This window comes from Rhinolophus sinicus, linkage group LG16 (genome assembly GCF_036562045.2).
Source record: "Rhinolophus sinicus isolate RSC01 linkage group LG16, ASM3656204v1, whole genome shotgun sequence".
In the NCBI taxonomy this organism is placed as follows: Eukaryota; Metazoa; Chordata; class Mammalia; order Chiroptera; family Rhinolophidae; genus Rhinolophus; species Rhinolophus sinicus.
The window spans coordinates 24190250-24217395 of NC_133765.1; the positions used below are offsets into that span (position 1 = coordinate 24190250).

The 27146-nt window shown below is 49.8% G+C and overlaps 1 protein-coding gene across 7 annotated transcripts in view; it reads right to left on the reverse strand.

Annotated features, from left to right (window-relative positions):
- Positions 1-27146, reverse strand: part of KIAA1671 (KIAA1671 ortholog) — a 185616-nt gene that overhangs the window by 43378 nt on the left and 115092 nt on the right. Inside the window, exon 1 of one of the 7 annotated variants that reach the window (XM_074321519.1) lies at positions 20083-21712. The exons of 5 other annotated variants lie outside the window; for them this stretch is intronic. In XM_074321519.1, the coding sequence (XP_074177620.1) occupies positions 20083-20367 (285 nt within the window). In that variant the 5' untranslated portion in view covers positions 20368-21712. Of the gene's footprint in view, positions 1-20082; positions 21713-27146 lie in introns of those variants that run through there. One more of the 7 variants, XM_074321518.1, reaches the window with a different exon arrangement.

The window sequence follows — 27146 nt, forward strand, 5'->3', positions numbered from 1 at the left end:
CTGGTCTTGGGCTGTCTCCATGATGCCAAGTTCCAGATTCACATGGTCTCTTCTCCTCTGTGGGGACAGGGCCAGAAATGCACCATCTGGGCTCAGTGTGGGAAGAAAGCATGCTCAGAATCACCCAGACCTGTTTTCCACTTCTGATGTTTACTGGCTGTGTGATTGCGGTAAGCCCCTTGATGTCTCTGAAGCTTGATTTCTTCATCCAAAAAGAAGGGATCATAATATTAATGGTGTGTGTGTGTGTGTGTGTGTGTGAGAGAGAGAGAGAGAGAGAGAGAGAGAGAATGAGAATGAGAATGAGAATGAATGAAATGGGAGATACATGTAAAGGACTCATACCATCTGGTACATACTGTCCAGAGTAGCTGCATAAAGACTGCCAGCTCCCTCCACCCCAATTGCTCCACTAAATAGTCAGGGCAGTTTCCAAGTCGGAGCTCCAGTTAGCTGCAGAGTTTGTAGCTCTGGGGTGGCATCACGCTATGCATATGGGCTCAAGTCCAGAGCCGACGTCAAACGTGCATTGTGTAGTCTCCTAGCCGTGTGACGGAGCACAGGTCATTTCACCTCAGTCGCAGTTTCCCAAACTGTAAAGGGGGCTAATAACACCTACCCCACAGGATGTATGTAAGGATTAAAAGCATCAAAGCAAGGAAGCCGTTGGAACAGCCTGGCACATAGTAAGCTCTCAGTAAATGTCAGCTACTATTACTGCTGTACGGCTGCTGTGCAGTTCTCCCCAGGGCCTGGAAAGATGTGTAGGACCCAAGAGGACAGCTGAGCAGGAAATGCTTTCATTGTCCACTCCTGGAGCTGACACCCACCAGACAGCCATGTGAGGGGCAGAATCTACTTCTTTTGGTGGCTGCCATTTTAACAGCATCTAAAAGGTCATATTTCCGTTCTTAAGAGGCGTTAATTAGTTACTCGTCTGGCTTTGATTCTTTAGACTTCAAGAGTGGGAAGGAAGCTGCAAAAGCGTGAGTGCAGAGGGAAAACAAGCAGCTACTACTACGAGAAGCAGCACACAGAACCCGTGCAATGACAGACTTTGGGAGGAACCCAAAGTGCCCAGGTCCCCCAAATCTTTGTATAAGTACAAAGGGAATGGTGAGGGCGGGACAACTGTTACAAACAACTGTCCAATGGGTCACTGCCATGCTCACCCTTTGGCAAGTTAATGAATGTGTCCAGGACTCACACCTATAAAATGGAACGTATATAATGACTATGAGCATTCCTAGCATTTACAGAGTGTTTGCTGGAGACATTCTGCTCACGCTCTACCTGTATTAGTCATTTAATCTTTACATTAAGTCTGTGGCTTGATATATGTATGTGTTATCCCCATCTCACCTAAGAAGAAACAGAGTGAGAGACCTAGTTATGAGTTTGCCCCAGGACAAAGAGCAGGTGAGGGGCTGGTGTGGGATTCGAACTCGGGTCTGTCTGACTTCCAAGGTGCTGCCTGGCAAAGCTGCTCAGGGGCAGTCAGTGCTCAGCATCCGCCTCTCTCTGAGCTCAGCACGCCAAGGTTACCTCAGCTTACGGTCCGCCACAGGCTCCCAACCAGCTTTAATGCACTGGATGACAGAACTCACGGAAAGCTCCTACCTAGCTCTGCATGTATCAGGGACACCTCTATTCTCAAGGTCTCTGAGGGGCGATTTCCTTTGAACACATAAATAAAGAATGCTACGAACAAAATGCTAGCACATGTAAAAATAACAAAATCTTAGTCACACGGCTGTAAAGGGGGTGGGGGAATCAAATTTCAGGTTCTCTCTCTCTCTCTCTCTCTCTCTCTCTCTCTCTCACACACACACACACACACACACACACACACACACACACACTCCACCAGAGGGGAGGCAGGCAGGGTAGGTGGGGAGATGGGCCCCACCTCCCCTGCAGTTCCTTAACTGCGTGCCAGCCAAGCCTGTGGTAAACACAGGAATCCAGCTGCCAAGCCCTCTGGCGCATTCATTAATTAAACTCTATGGATTTGCTTTGTTCCCGGAAACCTCCACTTATTTCAATAATAACTGAAGGCCAACCAGGCTCAGGCTGTAAAAACAGTATGCAAGTTTATTCACGCAAGGTGGACAACAGCAAAAGCCCCAGGGATGAGGTGAGGCTCTGGATTCCAGGCGTACCCCAAAGGTGCTGCAGGACCCTGGCCAAGTCATTTGTATTTCTGGGTTTCAGCCCCTTCCTCTGAACAAAGGTGGGGGGTGGTGCCTAGATCGGAGGGAGAGTCCCTCCTCTGGAATCTCAGGGCCCCGCGAGGCCTGTCCCATCCATGTCAGGATCCATGCCGTGATTTACACATCTGTACATGTATCTTCCTCTCCGCCCAATAAAAAGAGAGGAGGGACTACACTAATGTCGATTTTATAAAGGCACTTTGGAGAACAGTCTTTTAATGGCAGCTCATGTATATAATTCTAGAAGAAGAAAAAAAACAAGACTGGCCCACGTCCCAAAGTGTGTTATGCAAGATACCGATCCAAGCGAAACGCTTTGTGAATTCTGTAGTCAACACGTGCTGCTGAAGTCCTCCATTTAGAGGCACATTTATTTCCTCCCCAGATTGAACATTTCTGAAAGTGGACATCTTACGACTGGAGAGTGCACTCGCTTGCAGCGAGATGTCCCCATTCACGGTTTCATTCAGGTCAGCGAGCAAATCTATTAACACTCCTCCTGATGGAGGGCTCCACAGACAGCGCGCCAAAGACTGTCTCTGGAGGGTCCTAATGTATATTTGCCTAACAAGAGGCTCTGAGAAGTCCTGCATTAAAAACTGTTTAACCAAGTCATTCTTGAATGTACTGCCTCCGGTATTCTTTAGCTGCTGAAGCCCTATCCCCATGTCAGCTGAAGCCCTATCCCCATGTCAAGTATAGCAAAAAAGAATTCTGGGAAACTCCCAGAACAGAAAAGGAAGGAGGGGGGAAACCGGTAATCGGGGTCCTCAGTGGAGACAGGGTGGGAGGGCTGGCTGGACAAGTGTCTAAGGTCCCGGCCCCACCCTGATGCTCAGGGAACACATCTGTGAAATGCCCATGCTTTGACTCACCCACTCGTTTATATCCCTCAGGTCCCTCCCAGCAGCTGCTGGAAATATCTTACAAATGAGGAAACTGAGGCTCTAAGAGGTGTAGGAAGCTGCCCACGGTTGCCCAGGCGCTAAGTGGCAGGCAGATCTGGGCTCTGATCCTGGCTCTGTCTTATTCGGAAGCCATGATCATTCTGTTACGCCGCCTGACCCAGTGGTGCGCAGCCTGGCCGCACCTGTCAGTCACCTGGGCAGCTCTGAACACTCCAGCTTCTGGGACAGCAGCCGACACCAATGACGTCGGGCTCTTGAGAGGTGGGGCCCAGGCACCTGCATTTTTGGAGAACCTCCGTTCTCTAACGGTGGTTTGCAAATTGAAAGGCTGAGAGCTCGGCCAGAGTGAAGCTTTTGGAAATAACTCAAATCTTGCTTCCAGATTCTATGTGTCTGGTTAAATCGCATTGATTTCAAACAAGTGGGGATCCAAGAGGAAGCAAGTGCATCTATTGTTGTTTTCGTTTTTTCAAAGCTTGACTTGAGTCAATTCTGGGAATAATACAAAAAAAAACCACTCGTAACCATCTCTCATACAATAATAAGAACAGTCGTCAGCACCACCGTAAGCCTGACAGTGGCCACAGGTGCTCCCAGGGGCAGGCATTGAGCTCAGCAGCTTTACATGCATCACCTCAGTCATCCTTAGAAAACCTGAGGAGCTGATGCCCCCGTCACCCTTTTTTGAAGAGGAAGAACCTGAGGCACAGAGGGGTAAAGTAACCTGCTAACAGCCCCCCAGCAGGAAGGTGGCAAAGGCGGGATTTGAACCCGAAACCAGTCTGCCCCACAACCTGAGATGCCTCCATAAGGAACAGGATGGCGTCATGCTGTTCTCAGAGGGCAGAGAGAAGACCTTGTCTCCACGAACCTCAGCGCCCTCTCTGAGCCCGCCCCATATAACAAACAAAATAGGACACAGGCGACAGGCGGGCAGGCAGCCAGGGTGAAGGCAGCTCCCAGCACTGAATTGGTTTCCTGGGATGACATCAGCCTGAACCTGTGCAAACGGCCCCTTCACCTGACCAGCCACACAATCCAGGGGCCTGGAGGGTGACTTCATCGCCACCTCCCCAGAGGGAAAGAGCGGCCCCGAGGAGCCCTGTCAGGGCCTGGAGGGAGAAAAGCTGAACCAAAGACCCAAACCACAGCAGATCCCCTTAGAAGCAGCAGGGACCTGCCCAGGCCCAGGAAGCGGGCACCACCTGTGGGCTGACAAGGTACCAGGTGCATGCTGGGGATCCCGTGCATCTAAGATCCCGAAATGGGCATGACATGGGCTGGGCTGCAGGCAGGCCCCCTGGACTCGCTCCCCAGGGCTGGACAAACACCTGGCTGGGGCTGTGGGAAAAGATTCGGAACTCGGAGTGAGAAGTCCAAATTCGAAACAGCCCCTGCCACTGTGTCGCCATGTGTCACTGGCAAGGCACGCACCCAGTTTGAACATCTCCTTGTCTCTGATGGGGGACAATGGATGGCACCACCACACCCACTGTCCTTTTCCTTTGTTAGCTTCAGAAAACTCTCTTTAAGAAAAATCACAGTAGCCCAATATATTATAAAGATTGAGGAGCAAGCCTGGTTTGGGGTGTGGTGGGTAAGGTGCGACTGGGGCCCTGGAATCCATCTCTCTCCTCTTGGTTCCTCCATGACAACTCCATTGCCATGACAACTGCTAGCAGGATGACGCCTCCCCACCTCTCATATTCTACAAGTCTGAGACTCTAAGCTTCTGTTTCCCCAGGAGGGACAGGTTTGGAGGCCAGTGGGGAGAGGGGCTCCCCAGCTTGGAGGAAGGCGTCCCTTGTACTGCAGGTGCCAGGGAGGGCACAGGTGATACCTGAGCTCTGAGTGGAGGTCCAGGCCCAGAGTGTGGGAGTGGAAAGCCCATCTAGATGTCTGTGATTTCTCTCCCCACTCTTGCCCGGTCTCCTCCACTTTGTGTTAATAATTCACCTTTATGGAACCTTTTCAACGTGTTTAAGTTTTGATAGTATGACCACTCTCTTTTTGCACTCCTATTTCATACACTGACATAAAAGCTAGTCAAGTTATTTAACAGGGATTAGAAGCACACAACTAGCATAAAGAGGTTTGGGATTAAACACAAGGGATCTCACTCATCCATTCATTAGTTCAAGTGTTTATTCAACACCAGGTGAGAAGGGCTGATTGGAAAGGGCACGAAGGAATTTTCTGGGGTGATGACAATGTCCTAGATCTTTGGTTTACACGGGTCTGCGTTTGTCAAAACTCATCAAGCTGTTTACGAAAATGCACTTTGCTATGTGTAAATCTATCTCCAAAGTATTTATTCATACTATTTTATGTATGTATTTACATTATTATAACATAGCAGTGATTATAATAATATTAATATCCATATGAAGCATTTTTCAGAGCCAACTCCATGCCAGGCACCGCCCTAGGTGCCTCAGGTATGTCAACAGATGTATTCTTCACAACTCCTTCAAGTACTATTATTACCCTCATTTTAGAGATAAGGAAACCAAGGCACAGAGACGTGAAATAACTTGCCTACATCACACAGCTAGTAAGCTGCAAAGCTGGGATTCGAACAGACACCCTCTGGCTCCAGAGTCTGTGCTTTTAGCCATTAACCAGATTTTTCTGATTCTCCACAAAACAGAGACAGGTCCCTGTCCTCACAGCACTTATGTTCTTGGGGGAGAGACATAATAAAGCTCCTCACAACTCAGCAGAAGGGCAAAGGAGGTGCAGGGAGCCGCCCCCAGCCTCGGTGGGGGAGGGCCCTGGCCACTAAGTGTGCACCCGCCCTCCTCTCAACCACTCGGGGGACAATGAGGGTAAAGTAATGTCAGGTACCTGAATGCACCCAGTACTCTGCCTGGCACACAGCAGGCCCATCGCACAGGTCAGCTGAATAAAATGAGTGGAGGACGGACTCCTAATCGGCTACTGAGAAGCTTCGGGAACCTCCCTTTGGCAATGCCTTGTACTAGTTCAGAAAGGATTCCACATTAGCTCTTGGGAGGGCTGCCTGACTCTGGCCCCATGCAGCCACATAAACAGAGACCTACTAGCCCAGCAGAGCTGTGAGAGTCTTGGGATCCAGAAAAATATGGCTTTAGTCGGGGATAGAGACGCGGCGGGGGAACCCAGGGAAAACCCAAATGGCCTCGAGAATGATAAAAAAGCTGGTTTTTCTCTTGCTGGTCAAGACGAGGAGCGACTGTCAAGTTTTTGAGACTTGAGGACAGTGGCCTCTCGTCCTCTGCGGTCCTCAGAGAGGACAGCCATGCCCCCATGGGGACAGTTTGCTGTTGAACAGGGAACTCTGGATTTCCAGTCTAGAGCCTCTCCACACCAAGCTCCCAGCAGGCAAGCCCAGCTCCACGGAGCCCTGGTCATCCACCCAGGCGCTCAGAGTCCATTCATGCATTCATCTATACAGTCAATCACTCATTCATCCGTCAGGTATTTACTGAGTGTCACGGATGTGCCAGGCGTAGCGCTGGGCTCGGAGGACATGTAAGTGCGAACACTTCTCAACATTGCTTTGTGGTCTAGCAAGAATTGGTAGAAAGAATTTGGAAGAAGGTGCTGAGACATCTCTGTGAGCAGAAAAGGTGTGTTAATAATTCACGCAGCCATTCATTTGCTCATCCATCCATCCATCCATCCATCCATCCATCCATCCATCCATCCATCCATTCATTCAAACATAAGATGTTCGTTTGAGCAAACTTGCAGCAAGCCCTCTGTAAGGACATACTGTCCGCGAGGGCTGGGACCATCTCTGTCTTGTCCCCTGATGGATCCCCAGGTCCTTCAACTGTGCCTGGCACACAGTAGGTGCTCACTAAATGTTTCCAGACTGAGGGAACTGCTTTCAGGAACTGTTTCTCAAAGGGTGGTGCCCACATGATGGTTTCCACCTGGAGCCCATGTGGGGCTCTTGCTACACAGGCAGATTCTGGGGCCCACCCCAGACCCATCAGACCCCCACTTGGGACTCTGCTCCCCGAACCAGTATCCAAGATGCCCACCAAAGCTTGAGTTCAACCCTCATAATTTAGCCCCCTTTTGCACCTAAAGATACAACAGGTCGAAGTGGTCAAGATCTTTGGCCAAAGTTCCTGAAACAGGAAGCGGCAGAGCCAGGACTCAAACCCAGGACCCCCAAATCTACCACTCCTGCTGTTTCCTCCGCCCCCCCCCCACCTTAGCAGTCAGAGGACACTGAAGCAGTACAGACTCTCTCCCACAATTCAGCTCAGAAACTTGGAAGGATTACATTTTCCACCGGTGGCACTGAGTTGTTGAAAATCTACGGGGCTCCACATTATATGAGAGATTAGGAAACTCATTAAGCAGAGCTCTCACAGCCTCTGTTCTCTTTCTCATCCCTCCCCCAGAAGGGCTTGTATTTATACATGAGAAAAGAAAAAGCATCCAAGGTAGGCTACGAAAAATCTCCAGCTGTTCTGTCCAACAGTTCTGCCCTCGGTCATGTATCAGAATGGCTCTTGCTTAACTCTGCACTGGCGCTTCCTTCCTAATTAGATGTGGCTGTTAATGACCCCAATATGCTTTCATTATCAAGTAGCAACTCGGGGTGGGATGGGGGCGGGAGGGCTCAGAGTGGTGTCCTGCAGGGAGAACGGGGAACACCAGTGGGAGCAAGGAGGCTGGGAGGGGCCAGGGAGCCACTGGCTCTGTCACTGTAGGCCAGGCCCACCTACTGTTCTTCTTGTTTCCCTGACAACTGAAATACCAGCAGGGGGTGGGGGGCGGTAGTGGAGGTGGGGGGCACATTCTGGCTTCAGCAAAGTTTTAAGGGGAGGCTTAGCGTTCTTAAAACTCCAAGGGTGCCCTGGGCCACTGTTCCATCATCCCAGGTGGAGGGAAAAGCTTGTGCAAAGGCAGGGAGGACGGACTCTTATCCCAGGACTGTGAGCAGCCCCAGGTGGTTGGAAAGGGAGGCCAGGCAGAGCGAAGCAACTATGAGTGCTAACCACTAGCTACTGAGTGCTCCCCACATGCCAGGCACTCTAAGTGCTTTACTCGTTACCACAGGAAATTCTCAACACTGTGAGATAAGTCTTATGAGTCCATTTTTCCAGATGGGGAAACGGAGGCTGACTCAAAGTCTTGCTGAAAGTCATACAGCTGGTAGACAGAGAACCAGGGGTTAGAATCCAGGCCGATTCCAGCGGGAAGGCACTAAAAGGTCGCACCAGAGCCTCCACCTACAGATGGGGAAACTGGGGTGCACGCCAGAGCTATAGAGAAGAGGTTGGCTCAGAGCTGCACAACTAGCTGGGATGAGAATCCTAACCACTTTCTGAAAACTTCCCAAAGGCAGGAGTTGTATCTCACTATTTTAAATGCTTCACACAACTGACTGCAGAGTTGTGTAAACAGCAGGAGCTCAATAAATGTCTCCTGTTCAACACGGAAGGATATCAGGGTTGAGAATCGCATGGCCTCTGAATGTCCCAACTTAGAATTTAGAAACCCAACTTCCAGTCTTGGGTCTGTGACGCTGTGTGATGTTGTGTAGGTCTCTTTCCCTCTCTGGGCCTTGGCATCCCAAGCTGTAATAGGAAAGGGGTGGACTGGAATGATGTGCTGACAATCAAGGCTCAGGAGCAGCTTCCAGAAGAGTAACTCCATGCCAACGTCCTGCCCCTCACGACCTGTTTGTACTTGCACCTAGGGTTCATACAAAAACTTTCACGGGTAATGAAGCTCTGTTTACCCATCACCCATCAGGGCGGCTACCTTGGTCTGCTCTTCAAACCCAGCACCAGAGGTTCCAGAACCTTTGGGTACTTCCTGTCAAGATGTCTGCAGGGGGTGGGAGAGGCAGCTGCCACAACACAGCCACCACATCCATCCTTCACCCTCCTCAGAGCAGAAGGTAATTACCAAGAAGAAAAGAAAAGACTCCTAGCTACCTACTAACCAAGAAATTACAGATCTCAAATTGTAGGTGTGTCTGGGGAAGGGCCACTTCTAGAAATCAAGCTGGTGAGTGACAGGAAGAGAAATTCAACTGACCATGAAAAGTATCTTCAAATTCCAGGGAAGACGCCCCTGCCCCTCCCCTCTGACAGGTCCTAACTAGAATGACAATAAAGCACTGACTATGTGCTCAGTGCCGTGTCAGGGCACCTAAAAGTATCTCATGTCACTCCATCAGTAGACATTATTTGCTCCATTTTGAAGCCGGAAAAAAAAATGTTTTATCAGTGTGGAAAGACTTGCCTAAAATTACACCAGGAATCAAAGGATATTCTACCTAAATGTTAGGGAATTCCAAAACCCTATATACTAACATTTTGGCTTCACTCAGTGTGTCAGCTATGGCCACACGGTCACCCAGGCCGGGCAGGGACCTCAACCCACACCTCTTGGCTCCCACGTGAGACTCCTACCACCACATCACAGGTTTTCAACTGAGGAACATTTGGCAAAGTCTGGAAACGCTGAACAGAGGCTACGGATGCTGGTCAACATCCTACAATGAACAAAACAGGCCCCATAACAACAAATAATGGGCCCCAAGTGACAATGCTGCGTGGTGTGAAAACTTCATCCACACCAGGGTCCTCTCAGCAAAGGCATGCCAGGTCCTTCGGCCCATTGCCCCGATTGGAAGGGATAGAGATGAGGCACTAGCAGACTTGGGCTGGAGCACAGGCTGTGAAAGAGGAGACTTTGAGCAAATCACGTCTTCTCCCTGGGCCTCAGTTTTATCATTTGTAAAACAGGGATAACAAAGATAATAACTCATGGGGTTTCTGCAAGGAAGCAATTAAATAATGTGCTTTGCTCAGGGTCTAGCCCATGGTAAGTGCTCAAGACATTACTCTTTAAGCCTTAATTTCCCCACCTGTGAAATGGGACAATAGCCTCTGCTTTGGTGCAGCCTTCAAGGTCTTTTCCTCTGACACTGTCATGTAGAAATCACGTTTTCCCAGGCGGCCTCGCTACAAGTTGCAAACTGCCCAGAGGTGGTGGCTGTAAAGAGCCACTGGGTCAGCAGTGGACTTTGGGACTTTGTGTGAGCAAGACATAAACATTTTGGGGGATGGAGGGTGGGATAAATGGGTGAAAGTAGGGAAAAGGTACAAATTTCCAATTATAAGAGAAGTTAAGTCCTAGGCATATAATGTACAGCATGGTGACTATAGCTAAAAACACTATCTTGTATATGTGAAAGTTGCTAAGAGTAGATCTTAAAAGTTCTCATCACAAAAAAAAATGTGTAACTACATGAGGTGATGAATTGCAACTAAACTTTTTGCAGGGATCATTTCCCAACTTATACATAAGTCAAATCATATGGTGTATACTTTAAACTAATACAATATGTCAATTGTATCTCAATAAAAGGGGGGGGAATCCAGATTGGGAAGAAAAAAAAAAAAAGAAACATTTTGTGTTCAGCTACTGGACTTGCGGTTGGCTACTGCCCCATAACATACCCTAATCTGACTAATGTATCAAGGTTATACAGAGAACGACAGCAGCTAACATTTATTCTGTACCTTCTAGGCTCTAGGCACGACGCTAAGTACTTCACAGGGAAACTGAGGCTCACGGAAGTCAAGTCACTTGTCTGATGTCCCATAGCTAGTTAGTGACAAAGTTGGGATTCAACACTCAGATCTGTCAGAAGGGAACTCTTAACCGGAGCAACCTACTTCAGCCTTGTATCCTTTTGTTTCTCATTGTTTTGTTTCTCAGGCTAGGACAGGGAATGATACCAAATCTATGTTTAAAAAACAATGGTAAGAACTGTTCACCAACTTTGCAATGTTTCATTCTTGGTTCTAACTTATGTTTGAGGATCCTCCTTTGAATGGAGCGGGACAACCTGAAAAGGTTTCTCTGGCCTGGAAATTGACGTTGGGGGAAAGCCAGTCTTGCAGGCCATGCCCTCAGGTCCGCGCACGGACTTCACTGCTCTTTACGTCCCGACACGATGAATGTTTGATGAGGTAAATGAGGTGATCAGCTCTTAGGATTCAAGTAATGGATTCCAACCCATGCCGGGAGAGTCACGCCAACTCCTAAAAGGGTGAGTTGCTCAAAGGTCCCCTGAGACCTGGCTTGGCTGAGCAGCCTCCTTTACGAGCAAGAAGCCCTGACACGAGAAAAGCATCCGATGAGAACACCGAGGGTTACCGCAGTACAGACCTTGCACGGGTCACCTGAGTTCTTCCCATCTCAATTTACTCATCTGTGAGGTGAGGGATTGAAAATACACCCTGGTCATTCTCAGACTGTTGTGGTACGTATGATTGAGAAGAAACTTGCATCCTTTATCTAGTGCTGCATTAACAAACAGGCCCAAACCTCAGTGGCCCGCAACAACAAACATGTAGTATCTTTCTCGGTTTCTGGAAGTCAGGGATCCAGGAAGGGCTTAGCTGAGCGGTGCAAGCTCACTCACATGGTTGTTGGCAGGTTTTACTTCCTGGCTGGCAGCTGACTGGAGGCGTTCGTTCCTTGCCACATGGGGCTCTCTACCAAGCTGCTCGAGTGTCCTCAAGACATGGCAGTTGGTTTCTCCCAGACAGGATGCTCCAAGAAAGAGCCCAACCTGGAGGCCGCCTGTCACCGTGTGACGGTGCCTTGCCAACTATTAAACGCCAACCTAATAACGACGACGATGATGATGATAGAAACCATTTATTGAGATCCTACTCTACGCCAAGCATTTTGCCAATTGTTCCCTGTGCGTTAACCTCAATATGCGAGCGAGGTCTGACGACTGAGTTTGCAAACGTGTTGCAACGCTGTTGCTAACCTTTTTTGTTATGAGAAGGATTACTCATTATGAATTTGTACCAACTGGACAAACAGTTCACCAAGTTTACTATTTGGAAGTGCTGAAAAGGCTGCATGAAAAAGTTACACGACCTGAACTTTTCACCAACAATTCATGGCTCTTGCATCACGACAGTGCACCAGCTCACAGGACACTGTCTGTGAGGGAGTTTTTAGCCAGTAAACAAATAACTGTATTGGAACACCCTCCCTCCTCACCTGATCTGGCCCCCAGTGACTTCTTTCTTTACCTGAAGATAAAGGAAATATTGAAAGGAAGACATTTTGATGACATTCAAGACATCAAGGGTAATACGACGACAGCTCTGGTGGCCATTCCAGAGAAAGAGTTCCAAAATTGCTTTGAAGGGTGGACTAGGCGCTGGCATCGGTGCATAGCTTCCCCACGGGAGTCCTTCGAAGGTGACTGTAGTGATATTTAGCAATGAGGTACGTAGTACTTTTTCTAGGATAGGTTCGCAAACTTAATTGTTTGACCTTGTACATCTCTACCACAGCCGTGGAGGGATATAACATTACCGGCCCCATTTTACAGAAGAAATAGAAGCAGAAAGAGACCAAGTAGCAGACCCAAAGTCACATAGCAAGTGAGAGGCGGAAGCAGGATTCAAACCCACAGATCTTAGACTCCACACCTCACTCCCGTAACCAACAGTGTTGTGCTGCAGCTGGCTGGTCATCTACGTACATACTGCATCTGTCTGGTGCAAATACTATTTAATAATGACAAACTGCACATCTTTTCCCAGCTCGGTGTACAGTGATAGCTACTTGGTAGCTTGCAATTTGGCCCTGGTGGGAGTATTTTCACCAAAGAAATAGGCAAATGCGATAAATCATGGCTTTTCCTCCCAAAGACCCAGTTGCTAAACATTTATCTGCAGACCACTATAACTGACCCAATATATCATTTCTTCTAGTAAGGAATTATCTTGACTCCTCGCTAACGACCCCATTCTTTATGAAATCCCAAAATATAACATTCCCTGTGATATGTCTCAATCCAGATTTCCTTCCTGAAGTTTCTGACATCCTGATGGGGAAGCAAGAGGCATTTGTCTGAACAAAACATCTGAGACTTAAAAACGCTGAAAGAGGGAGAGAAAGTGAGAGTAACAGAGTCAGGTCACAAAGCCGGAAAGGAGCTTGTTTAAGCCTAATGGACCTCTCAGAAATCAGACAAGGACGTGCACACTCAGGTCCTCCCCTGGAGGCATTCCTGAAAGCCAAAAATGCCAAGAACCCAAATATCCAGCCAGGGGGGTTAATAAGTTATGGAGCACACACACAGCAGCATGTGGCATGGGCAATAAAAATGACCAAAGACCTATAAAACTTACTTTTTTTTAAAGGACGGAAAAAGAGGGCTGGTGATTTTGTTCAAAAGAGGGAGGGAAAAAAGACAGGAAGGAAACACATTTGAATGCCAAGAGTCATTGTCATCGCTGTTAGAATAATAGCTGGATGTTGTTTTCATTCAGTTTGTACGTTCCAAATAAGAAACAAGCCCACTCCACTTTCTTAGTTGAGAGGAGTGGAGACGAGATCACCATTGTGTCACACAAGCAGAGCCCCGCGGAGTGGCCAAGCTTTGTCCTGCCTTGTGTGTCACTCTAGGTCTCTCCCAGAGGACTGACTCTGGGCCCAGCCTTTGGCCCCAGGCTTTGGCCTCGGCTGGATTCATGAAAGGTCCATTGTTCTCCAGGTGACATCATTCTGATGCCTGGAAGGTGAAAAGGAGACCTGCAATTGGGTGCGGCCAGCCCCAAAAGAAAGCAGCCCATCCTGCCTGCCCATCCCAACTGCTGCAGAGGGTGCAGTTGCTTCACGCCAGCCTTTGGGGCTGCCTTGGAGTCCAACACCCCAGTTCCACACTCTGAGGGGCAGCCTGAGTCGACGGCACCTGGCAGGGCTCTGAACGAGCAGTGGCAGGCAGTATTTGGCACAGACAGCAAGAGATGGAGGAGAGGGCCGCTGAACCCTCCTGCTCTGAAGCCCAGGTCTCCAGGAGAAATGTGACAACCTGTGTCTGGCATACAGTAGGCGCTCAATAAGTGGTAGCTGCAGTTGTTAATTCCACTCTTGGTATATCACTCCCTTGCTCATAACCTTCCAGCACTAAAATCTAACATCCTTCCCAGAACCCCTAGGCCCTGCACAGCCCGGTCCCCACCCATGGCCCCACTCATCTTCTACCCTCTCCCACTTACTCACTTTGCTACAGACACCCTGGCCTCCCAGCTGTTCCTCACACACACCAGGCAAAGCCTGCCTCAGGGCCTTTGCACTTGCTTTTTCCACTGCCAGGATGTTCTTCCTCCAAACCATCTTCAAGTTCATTCCCTCACTTCATTCAGCTCTCTCCTGGGAAGACTTCCCTGACCCCTGACAACTCTTCCTAAAACACACTCCCACTTCGTGCCCTGTGACATTTTTCTTCAGCGCCCTAAGAATTACGAGAATATCTTGTGCGTTGATGAACTGACTTATCTGTTTCCTGTGTCCTTGTTTCATGTGAGCCCCATGAGGGCAGAGACCTTCTCCTCCACCTAGGACAGCATAGGTACTTGATTAAAAGAAAAGTCTCAGTAAATGGATGAATGGTTTCTCCTACCATCTCATGTCAGATTTTCCCATCTGGCCCCCTACGAGTAAAGAACCCCAGGTCACCCTGGGCTGGAATCTTGGTGTCAACTCTTAGTAGGTGTGTAGTAGGCCCAACTCACTGACCCTGTCCGAGCCTCAGTTTACCCATCTGTGGTATGGGGATGGTGCCACAGGTGGACACAAGAATAAAGGAGAGTGGTTTTCAGGAAGGAGGATGTCACATGAAGCCCTAGACGTGCCGAACACTATTCCAGGCACAGGTGATACGACAGTGCACCAGGCCGACCAAATCCCCAGCCCTCAGAGGCCTTTCATTCCAGTGGAGAAGACAGAAGAAACGAGTGAAGGGAAGTAAGTACAGCCTGAGCTAAGTGCCCAGAAGACATTAACAGGGGTGGGTGGTGGGAAACATGGCGGGGATTCACCCCAGTCTCAGCTGTCAGCAGCCTCTCAGCGGAAAGGGACAGAGAGGAGCATTTTGGGCAGAGGGAACTGGGGGAGCAAAGGGAACTGGGGGGGCAACGGCTCCTGGGCCAGAAGGAGCCTGCGTCGACTGACAAAGAGCAGGAGGTCAGAATGGCAGGAGTGCAGTGAGCGTGGAGGGCGGCAGTGAGAGCTGAGGTCAAGAGGGAGGCAGGGCCGGAGCCCACAGGACCTTGCAGGCCGCAGGAAGAAACTGGGGCTTTCTAAGTCTGGGGTGAGGCCGGGGAATGACTTGCCACCTTAGGTTGCTGTGCGGAGAATGGGCTGGAGGGGAGGGGGCCACAGTGGAAGCAGGGAGGAGGGAGCGGTGAGTTAAACAGTTGCCTCCTATAAGCGATGTCCACATCCTAACCCCTGGCCCTTGCGAATGTGACTTTACATGGAAAAGAGGGTCTTTGCAGCCGTAATTAAGTGAAGGATCTCAAGATGGGATCATGCTGCATGATTCGGTGGGCCCTCAATGACAAGTGTCCTCAAAAGAGACAGAGAGAAGCCAGGTGAAGACAGAGGCAGAGACTGGAGGGGTGCGGCCACAAGCCAAGGAGTGCACGGAGCTGGCAGAAGCTGGAAGGGGCAAACCGGACACTCCCCGAGAGTCCCAGGGTGGCAGCGCGGCCTGACAACACCTGGATTTTGGACTTCGGGCCTCCAAGACCTGCAGAGAGAAACTTCTATTGTTTCCAGCTCCCAAGTTTGTGGTCATTGATTGTGGCAGCCTTAAGAAATTAATACGGACGAGGTATTGACTGAAGAGGAGGCTTCTGAATATGAAGAGTGATAAACATCCGTTTCTTTTCCAATTCTCTCCCACTTGCTGAAATAAAGGGGGGGTGTTGTGCATGTGTCTGGGGGTAGGGGGAGGCGCTGAGCCCTGCTGAATATTTTAGGTATCTGTTTCACTTCATAATCAGCACAGAAGCAAATACTCCCACTCGACCTGCGGCTGGAAGGCTGAACACTCTGCATGGGCGCCATTGCTTACACAGTGCATGCCCCGTGCACGGAGGGTTGTGGGCCCAGCGAGGCTGACACACACTGGAGTATGGGAGCCCCAGCCTCACCAATCCCAGCTGTGTGACCCCCGGCCTGCGACTTCACCTCTCTGTGCTTTAGATTTCTCATCCACGAAATACGGAGCTATACCCCATCTTCCTCGGGGGCAGCAGAACCGATTTTGATGAGATCGGTTCCTGGCAAGTAGGTACTCCACGTGCAGAAACCCCCACACCCCCACCCCCAGTCCCTCTTCCCCCAACTCAGGTCACAGGGAGAATATTGTAGCTACAATTACAGTCTCCCAAGCCAAATTATATACAGCAGTGGTTCTCAACTGGGGGGAGGCAGGAGGTGATTTTGCCCCTAGGAGACACTTGCCAATGTCTGCAGACATTTTTTGTTGTCATGACTTGAGGGTACTACTGGCATCTATGAGGGAGCGTCCAGGGGTGCTCCTACAATACATGGGATTGTAGGATCCCCCACCTCCAAAGCATTATCTGCCCCAAGATATCAATAGTGTTGAGGTTAAGAAACTGACGTAGGGCGATGGTTTGATGTTATAGACAGGCCTTTGATATTTCATATTTATATTTTATATTTATATTACATCTTTATGTGCTGCCATGTTTTATTATCAGCCCCCCTTGAAGACAGCGTGATGAAGGCAGGGGTTGTGTCTGTTTTGTTCACAACCATTTCCCCAGTGCCAGCACCCTGGTAGGTGCTCAGTAAACACTGGTGGGATGAAATAGTGAGCGAATGAGTGACGCTATACAAGTAATACACGCAGCATGCTTAGTGCAGGGCCCAGCACAGAGAAGTGCCCACAAAAAGTCAGCCAGGTTCTTACCCTCTTTCCTAGGCAGGCGGGACTCACATCTACAGAGCCCGCACCCCATCCCACTCAACCCCTGAAAGTGACCGTGAAATGTACACTCGTTAAGCACTTTCCGTATGTCAGGTGTTTAACAGGTTCCAGGGCTGTGCTGGTTCTTCCTTACTCCACCCCATGGGACGACCCACCAGATAAGTCCCAGGTAAATCCCATTTTACAGATGAGGACACTGAGGCTGACATAGCTGATTTAACTTGTCCAAGGTCACTCGGCCAGCACATGGTGAAGCTGAGACTCGATCCCAAGTCCGTCCGATTCTAAAGCCCTCTTTGTAGAAGGATGTTCTACATTCCTGGAGACCCCCGTTCCCATTTTCATTCTGGCCTTGGTCTCTGTGGCATTGTTCCTGGGTTCTGGAACTTTCTGCCCTGCTTCTATGTGGAGTCCACCTAGTCTGCTGGGCTTGTTCACAGGCTCACCCTGGGCAGGCACAAATGTGCCTCTTCCTGCCTTTGTGGCTCAGAGACAATGCGTTTGTTTTCCTTCGTTCCCCCCTTTTTCTTTCTTGGAGGCAGGCCATTAGCAAATTACTTTAAGGCAGCTTTAGAAAACATTTCAGGGCAGGCCTTTGAGGGTTACTTTACGCCTGCCATAGATTTTTCTACACAGCTCTGAGTAAATATGAGCCTCAGGCAGGATTTGGAACTGAATGGATTATTTAGATAAATCCGGTACAAGTCCAAGTCGTAAAGACTGAAATCCTGCCCCCCTCCCAACCCCAGCTCCAGGTACTGCCATGGTCCCCCAACTCTTAAGTAATCCTCTGTGGATTTAAAACTTTCCTCCCATAAAACAAATATTTAAGTCAAGTCCCCAGGTAAAAGGGGCGTGTGTGGATGTTCCAGTTCACTGAGAAGCTTTGAAAAAAATAAGTTTGAGAGAAAAGGTTTGGTTGTTGCAATTGCTGACTTTTAAGGCACAGGTACCACACACTAAGCCACATGCATCACAGTTACAGGCACATTACTGCCCCAAAATGAGAATAATGGGAAATGGGAATGTGAAATGATAACAATCCCATTTCACAGATGAGGAAACCGAGGCACAGAGAGGGGCGGAGTCCACCCAAGATTGCACAGCTAGGAAGTGGAAGAGCCAGGATTTGAACCTGGACCCTCTACAGCAGAGCATGTGTTCCCATCCCAACTCTGCCCTCATCACGCCGAGTCAGAACATTGCAGCACCCAACAGAGAAGGCATTTACAAGTGCCCGGCAGGCACAGTGACGGGTACTCATTTGAACCTCATAACAACCCTGAGTTCTCCCCATTTAACAGAGGAGGAAACTGAGGCTTGAGAACGGGTCAAGTCCCCTCAGCATGGACATGGCAGAGTCTGATTCAAGATCTCAACCTAGTGCCAGCTGGTGCCCACCACTCAGTAGATGCCAAATGCTAAAAGGGCAGGAACCCAAAGCCCAGATGGATCTAGCATGCATTCCCTTTGCTGGAAGCAATGCAAGAACAGTGAACAGAGAAGGCAGTAGCCCTGCACGGCCTAACTTCATGCATTCAGGGAGCAACATCGACGGATCACATTGGGTGACGAGGCCTGGGGGGATCCCGGCCATTGCTCAGGGTTCCATGGCTCCCAGAGTGGGAGAGCTGAATGCTACCAACCCCCACACCCTTACCTGCACTGCCAGAGAGGGACCAAGAGTGAAAGAGAGACAGACAGAGAGGCAGAGAGACACTCACAGAGACAGAGAGACAGAAAGAATGAACAAGAGGCCTTCTTTTCCTGGGCCAAGGTCACATCTTCTAGTAGTTGGGTTGGAGGCTCTGTTGCATAAGTTCAGGCCTCACTGGTTTGTCCAGGGCCACAAAGCAGCACTGACCCATGAGAGAAGATGTCATATTCATGAGACACCTGTTGGCACCTAACTGTACTGGTTGCTGTGTGACCTCAGGAGAGTTACCACACCTCTCTGGGTCAGCTGACGGGACGCCAGGTCTCTGCACCTTGAAGGCCAGTGTGAGCGTTTGCGACCTCAATTGTGCAGAGGGCTGGCTCTGAGCCTGGTGCACCCCAGGGCTCCATCCCTAAATGCTGGGTCCTGTAATGACCACCGGAACTCATTACGAGGCTGAACCTAGGGAATGAGCTGGCTTAGCCCTTTGTCCGCCTTCAGCCTCTTGCGAACCAGGCCAACACAGTCAGGTGGCATAAGTCTCCGATGTGAGACTTATGCCTCTCTTTGAGTTTAGTTCTGATCACTGATATGGGCTGCCCTGAAGTTATCAGGGAGATCTGGAGAAATCCTTATGCCAGAACTTGGCTGGAAAGAGCCCTGAGTTGGGAGTCAGAACCTGGGGTTCTGGTCCTGGCTTTGCCACTCACTTGCTGTGCTACCTCAGGCAGGTGCCTTTCCCTCTCTGGGCCCGTTCCCTTCTCTCCAAATCATCAGTAAGCTCCTTGAGATTGATTCTGCATCATCCCCTAGTGGGACGCAGGCCAAGTTTTTAATCATTAGGTGTCATTCCACCCTGTCTCTCAAGCCCCATCAAGCATGCCTGAATGAGAGATGGGGGAGCCTCAGGACCCAGTCTGGGGCCCCCATCCTGGTCCACTCACACCAAGGCCCAGGTTCACAGGCCAGTGGGTAAACCACCCACCACGTCGGGTCTCCTTGGGTAATCAGAGGCAACCTCACAATTTTGCTTGACAACAAGATAATAAGAGCCATAATTCAACATACACATGACATGGATACTCGGCCACCTTCGGAGGGTGAGAGGAGATGAAGCAGGTGCCAGCTAATCCTTCCTAAAAATAGGATAGGATGAGCATTTGTGTCAGGGGCTGGAGTGTCGGCACTTACAAGATAAATCAACTGGCAGAGCTAGCCCGACTCACGTGCCAGCCCTGTCCACACAGACGTTGAATCCAGTATAAATTTCCCGACCACTTCGGGGCAGAGAATAACTGCACTGTCAGGGGCTCACCACCACATGCCTCTTTCCCAGGCGTGGGGAGCAGGAACTGGTGGGGGCCTGATGGACAAATGTTCCCAAGAGGAAGAGGCAACTTCCCTGGTGTGACTATGGGACACCCTTCCCCACCGAGGAGTGCAGGAGGGGAGGAGTTTTGACTGCTGCTTTAATATTTTAAAAAGACATAATAAACTTACAAAATCAGGTGGCTCCGAATCGGGCTGCCTCTTTCTTAGGGAAGAAAACCTCTGTTGGCTGCGAGCGGAGAAGCGGCGGAAAGATTCCCGACTCCGGGAGGCGAGGTGCCGGAAGGACGAGGTGCGCTTGAAGGGGGTCCGGCTGCTGGTCTCCCCGCTGGCCCGCTCGTGGCCCACCGTGGTGGTCACTAAGTTGAGGGCATCCTGGAAGGACCTCCTCACGGTCCCCATCCACTGGGTCATGTGGGTTTGGGCCACAGTGAGTTTGTCTCCCAGGTAATCCATGGGGCCGGGAGGCGAGGGGAAAGGAGGAGAGAGAGGGAGAAAAGCAATCGAAATGCCAGGGTTCTCTCCCCTCTTTCTACTCGTGGCTCAGGGAAGTTCTGGGCTTGCTTGGAGAGAAAAGCCAGCAGCCTTCTTCAGCCAAACCACGAGTGAATCAACATTGCTGAGCCAGCAGCCGGCTGCATCCACGGGGCTCACTCAGAATTGGGAGAGAGTTCAGGGTCAGGCTGGGAGTCCACCCACCGGCACGAGTCAACACGCTGGCAGGTCCAATATCCAGTCCCCAGCGATCACCCCCACGGAATCGGCCGTGACCAGGAGCTTGGAGAAACCAGCGGCACTTGCTTCAGGGTGTGACAGTCCCTCGAGGTGGGGGGAGGAAGAGGAGGTGGCTGGCCTTGGGCACCCTCGTTCTCACTTTCCCTCAGGTAGGCGGCCCCGGGCGGGCAGGCACACACTGGAAGGACCCGGTAGGCAGGCTGTTGCCTGCCGCTGCCCTCTGCCCAGCTGCCCACAGCTGGGCCCCGCTCACCTGACCCATGCAGGTTTTCTGTCCTCTGGCCAGAGATTCCAAACCTGTCGGCAGGCAGCTAGCTCATTTCCGGAGGCAGCCACCAGGGCCCCCGGGGCCCCTGGCTGAGCAGCCCCGGATGACATCAGTCCCTGTCTTAGCGAGGGGCTTCACTGCCCAGGAATGCAGGAGGGGCCTTGGGGAGGCAGCCGCCCAGGGAGCTGACGTCCGCCCCCATTTTTTTCCCCCAAGTCTCAACTCGCTCACCGCCGCGGGGCCGATGGTGTCTTCACGTGCCCGGCAGCCTACCCACCCTGTGCCCTCACCACTGGTGCAGGGGGAGAAGCGGCTGCACGTGTGTACACTCCGGCGCGTGTATGCATGTATGTCGGAGAGCTGGCAGCCCAGGAAGGTTGGAACAGTTGGGAAACTGCCTCGAGGGTGGCAGGCCAGCGTCTCGGGACCTCTGGAGAGCTATCAGTCTGTCTCCCTCTGGTGGTCTGTTTCTCTATCAGGTTCTCTCTTCTCCCAGTGTCTCAATTTCCACTTGTTTGTTTCTAAAAGTCTCTCTCTCTCTCTGTCTCGCTCTCATCTTTCCAGCCTTCTCTCCCTGCCTCCTTGGAAGCCAACACCGAGCCAGGTGAAACAGCCCCCGAGGTTTCCCAAGGAAGGAACTGGGCTGGGCTGTATTTCAGTACAGGCAGGGTTGTCATGGCAACCCTGGGGCACAGCATCTGCCCCATCCTGGGCGGGCAGACTCTCAGCACAGGGAGCAATGGGAATGATTCATGGTTTACACTGGGTCACATGAGCGCCTGGGTTTTAACCCTTGTGGAGCTGGAGTCAGAATGAGAGGTGGGGTGGGGGGGGGACAAGAGAGCAGCATTTGAGATCAGAGGGGGTGCTCATCGAGGGTTGTCAGGAAGGCTCAGCTGGATCCCAGAGGGGAGGCCCACTTGTTACTTTCTCCTTCATACCTTCATGTTGCAGATCAGGAAATGCAGACTCAGAGACATAGGTTCACTTGCCCAAGGTCACACAGCAAAAGTACCACCAGGGCACGTACCAACTGTTTTCCGGGTCTGACAGGGCACCTGGCCCAGAGCTGGAGCTCAGTAAATATTTTCCTTGATCGAACGCCGAGTCCAAGATAGAGCTGACTGAATCCCAAGTGGTTTCCCATCACCAGCGTCATCTCGGTTTTGAACAAATATTTGCTCCCTAGGCACTGATCAAAGGGCCTCACTTGAAAGAGTTTTTCACGAAGGCATCTCTGGCAATGCAGATGGCATGAATGTCTTTCTTCTCTAGCCTCCTAGTCCTTACGGCTGTTCCTTCACTCATTCATTCTTTCACACAGTCACTTAAACACTCAGAGAGTGCCTACTGTGGGCCAGACACGGGACACTGAGACTAAGAACGGTTCCTGCAGAACACTAAGTGGTGGCTAGTATTTACTGGAGTATAACTGAGTCCCCAATGCCATTCCAAGTGGTCCCAGGAATTAACTCATGAATCTTCGCATGAACCCATTTGACAGAGGAAGAGACTGAGGCCCAGAGAGGTGAAGTCATCTGCCAAGGCCATCCAATGTGGTAGGCAGCCTTCAAGATGGCCCCCGATAATCCTTGTCCCCTGTTATTCACACCCCAGTATGGTCCCCTCCGGTGATGAATCAAGGTTGGTTTGCGCGCCCAAAAGAAGAAGGTAGAAGTGACACTGTGTTACTTCCAACGCTAGGTCATAAAAGGCATCATAGCTTCCACCTTGCTCTCTGAGATCACACTGGGGGTGCCAGCCACCACGTTGTGAGGACGCTCGCAAAGCCCAATGTAGAGACTCACATGAAGAGAGTCAGAGGCCCCCAGCTAACAGACAGCATGAAGGTGCCAGCCACCTGAGAAAGCCACCTTCAAAGTAGACCCTGCATCCCAGGTCTATACCTCAGATGACAACTGCCCTGGCTGATATCTTGACTGCAGCCTCCTGAGAGACCCTGAGCCAAAGCCACCCAGCCAAACTGCTCCCAAATTCCTGACCCACAGAAATCACAAGAGATACAAATACCCAGAGGTAGGACAGTGTCTGCCCATCATGAAAGCAACGGTTGGAGCAGAATATGGAGGATAGGGGAACAGGGGGTGACGACAGGGGCTCTCATGGCAGCCTGTAGGTCCTGTGTGTTAGAAAGCATTAACCCATCACACAGATGAGGAAACAGGCATGGGGTCCCATGTCCCACCTGCATACATGTATCTGGCCCCACCCATCACTATACAACATGTCCTGGGTCCCAGGGTTTCTGGCCTCCAAGGTCACTCCTCACATGGAGTGTCCATGGTCAGCTTCCTGCAGCAGACAGGCCACTTCATAGCTTGGCTTATTCACCTGGCAGGCCAGGAACTTCCAGGTAGGAGCAGACATGAGAAAGAGCTGAGTCCTTCCCCCCTGGACTCAGGAAAGCCACATCAGAGATAACCAAAGAGCTGGAAAGGAACATAGCTTTTTAATAGACCATCTGGACACAGAAGTGAGAAATCTACTGGGAAGCTTCAAGAAGAAAAAACTTCAATCAAAGCGGTAATTAAAACACCTTTAAAATACTACTACCTAGTGTTGGGCAGGCTGTGGTGAAAGACACACATATCCACAGCAGATGGAAACGGAAATCGGTATATATTTCCTGAAGGGAATTTAATATCCCAGATCAAAAGTCATAAAAATAATGGCCTGCCAATTCATGGCATGCATGCTGAAGTGCAGGGATGAAGGGTACTGATAGCTGTAACGTACTTTGAAATGCAGTGAAAAAGAAAACAAAATGTACTAAGAAATGGATGGGTGGCTGGATTTTTATAAAGCAAATATAGCAAAACGTTGGCAATTATAGAACCTAGCTGGTGGGTATATGTGTGCTCCCTGTACAGTTTTTCTGTATTTTGAAATCTTTCATAATAAAGGGTGGGGGGTGGGAGGAGATGCCTGAAGTTCATGATCTGATTCCACATCCCGCAGTCTGCCTTTGGAAATGAGAATGATCTATATAAACATTTCGCTACAAGGATGTTTATCATATGCATGACATAGGATGTGAAAAATTAGTCAGAACCAATTGTCCAACAAAAAGAGAATTGCTCAGCACAGTGACCTCAGAGGCAAAATGAAACACATCAGGAATACCAATCCTGTCTTTATGATGATAGTTTGTTCATCGTGGATTTTTGCATTCATTTTCATTTTTTAAGATGCTGCACGACAATATTATTTATCTGATTACTGGTTGCTTTTTTTTGGTGCCCCCTTAAATTTTGCACCGTTAGGTGAGTGCCTCAGTCACCTCACCCTAATGCCAGCCCTGGATTTGCTAAATCAATATAGTATCGTGGTTCAGAGTTTGGAGACCTGCCTCTAGCTCGATTAGCTGTGTTACCCCAAGGAAGTTACTTAACCTCTCTGATTTTCAGAGATGAAATCATCAAACTCATCATTGTCACTGATGGTATCAGTAACATTGTCTGCCAGGCATTGTATTACATTAACATTACATCATCTGTTTCTCCCAACAATGAAATTAAGTATGTACTATGATTATTACCCCCATTTTACAGATGAAAAACTGAGGCAAAGGGAAGTTCAGTGACCAGCCCAAGGACACACAGCTATCACGTGGTGGAGTTTGCTACCTCCAGCCTCACACCCAGGACCAGAGGATGTCCTGGCCCTTGCCAAATCAGTCTTAATGGAAGAAGAGTGTCTGGAAAAGCAGAGGAGACTACGTGGCAGGCAGGATCACACAGTTCCAGCTCCTTCCACAAGCAGGGAGAAGGGTACAGAAGGGAGCTGAAAAGCCAGATTGCTTGCTTATTCCCTCATGGCTCTCTTTAGGTACAATGTGGTCTGACAGTGTGGCTATAAAAAGCGTTGCTCCCTGAAAACTGGGGCAGCGCAAGCACTTTCCCCCCCAGAGGACTTTTTCTGCAAACTCTTCTGTTCTCTCCAGGAAACTCTTGGGATGTTGCTGCGTATCGAAAGGAAGGAAAGCCATCTCCTTACATAATTAATCTAAAAAAATGCTGGAGGAGCTGCTGAGATCCAGGAAATAAATGGGAATTTTATATATAACGTGAGGCAGGGCCTAGAGGACACCATTTCCAGACAAGCGTGTGCAGCTACAAAAATCTGAATGTTGGTCATTCATTCATTCAACAAACATTACTTTGTGTGAGCTCTGTGCTGGCCCTGAGGGCATCTGTAAGTGACTGAGGAGCCCACAGTGGTTCTCTAATCCTTAGCTATTAGGAGGGGAGGGTGTCCCAACAAACCTCCTCAAACCTGAGGCTACCATTTTCTCCAAAAAATCTGATACAAATATGCACACTCTAGAGAATTCCTGGTCAGATGGAAGAAAAAGGCAGAAGGGGAAAAAAAGAACAATTGCAATATGTGTGCAAAGGGTTATGATGGACAAGTGAACTACATGCTATGGGAACATAACAGGGGGAGGTGAAACCCAACCCAGAAAGTGGCAAGCTGAGAAAGAAGAGCAAAGGGAGGATGGTCATTTATTGAGGATCTGCAATTGGAAGAGGAGTATCTGGCTGGGGTTTTGAAGGATGATTAGGAGTATTTCAAGACGGCTGAAAGAGAACAGCCTGTGCAAAGGCCAGGGGGCATGGCCATAATCAATCTTGCCTCTGAGCTTTTGCACATGCTGTATCCTGCCTAAGACTTCTTTTCCTATTTTCCCACTTCTACTGGCCCTCTGCCCACCCCAATACTACTTTTTAGCAATTTCAGCCTTTTATAAATCTTCCCATGAAGTATCACTTATATAACCCTTTCCACACCCTGCTTCCCAAAAGTTTTGACATTCTAGAAGTGTTCATCCTGGGCATAGAAATATACTAATATTATGCTGATGAAGAAGGTGGTGCAGTGGAAATAATAATAACCATTAATTGAGGATTGACCATGTGCCAAGAACTGGTTACCCATACATCTCACCTCATTTAATCCTCTCAATAATCTATTATACAGAGGAGGCCAGTGCGCTTTAAAGAGCTGAAGGGACTTGCTCAAGGTCACTGAGCTGGCAAGTGGGGCTCTGAGACTTGAACCCAGGCCTATCTGATTCCAAAGCCTTCTCCCTTCCAGGGCAGAAGCCAGACTCTACCCACACCTCTAAGATCCCTTAGAATTGTCAACGCTGCCCGAAACCCCATTCATGAGGACAGTGACTATTCTACACACTTCTCTGGGTTGTCCTCAGACCTCCTGGGGTCAGGAAATAACTGCAGAAGGGCTTGTCTGGTTGTAAATCAACCAGCTTCCTTTCTTGCCAGCTGGTCTGGAGACTAATTCCTGAGACCATGTGTGGGAAGGGCAGAGCTGTGGACCCAGCTAAAATCTGTTTTCTCTCCCCCCTCGGAGGGCCGGCTGAGGGCTCAGGGTCTCCCTCTAAGGCCTGCATCCTTTATTCCCAAGTCACCGTTTTCTTATTGTAAACAGATCAGAAAGCCTTCCAACCTCAAAAGGTGGTGGTAAAGAAACAACTGAGCTCCTTCTTACCCAGCACATAGTAAATACTCAATAAATGGTAGCCACAAGGGATGATAATTATTCTAATTTGTATAATCTTATTGTCCAAATCATAGGATCCTAGACAGTCAGAACTAGCACGGCCAACAGAGAGACCTAGGTCAAACTTCTCATTTCATCCAAGGAACTGGTCCAGGCTGTCCCAGGCCCCACAGTAAATCTGTGGCAAGAACCCTCTGATTTCCCATAGGAGTCATTCATGACCTAGACTTTGCAGGGTCTCTGGCCTCATGTCTCACCTATTTCCCCAGCTTCTCTCCACCCCAGAGAAACTGGACAAATTACCATCCTGGGATGCAGCACGCTACCTTTTGTTCAGCCCTTTGCACATGCTGTGCTCTCTGGCTAGGACACCCTTCCACCCCTTCCTCACTTGGTCGGCATCTATTGTCCTTCATAGCTCAGCTTAGGTATACCCTCCTCCAAGAAGCCTGCCCTGATTCTTCATGTGGGCCACCTCTGGGCTCCCACCCTGCCATGTTACCCCCACTGTATCATTAACACACTGGGCGGGGACTTGATTTACCCATCAATCTCCCCACTGGACTCGGAGCCCATGGGTGTCTGGAACGTGTCCCATTCACCCTTGAGTCTCACCGTGCAGGGCTCAGCAGGCCCTTGCCATGCCTACCGTGTGCAATGAAGGAACCACTGAGGCTTGAACCCGAGT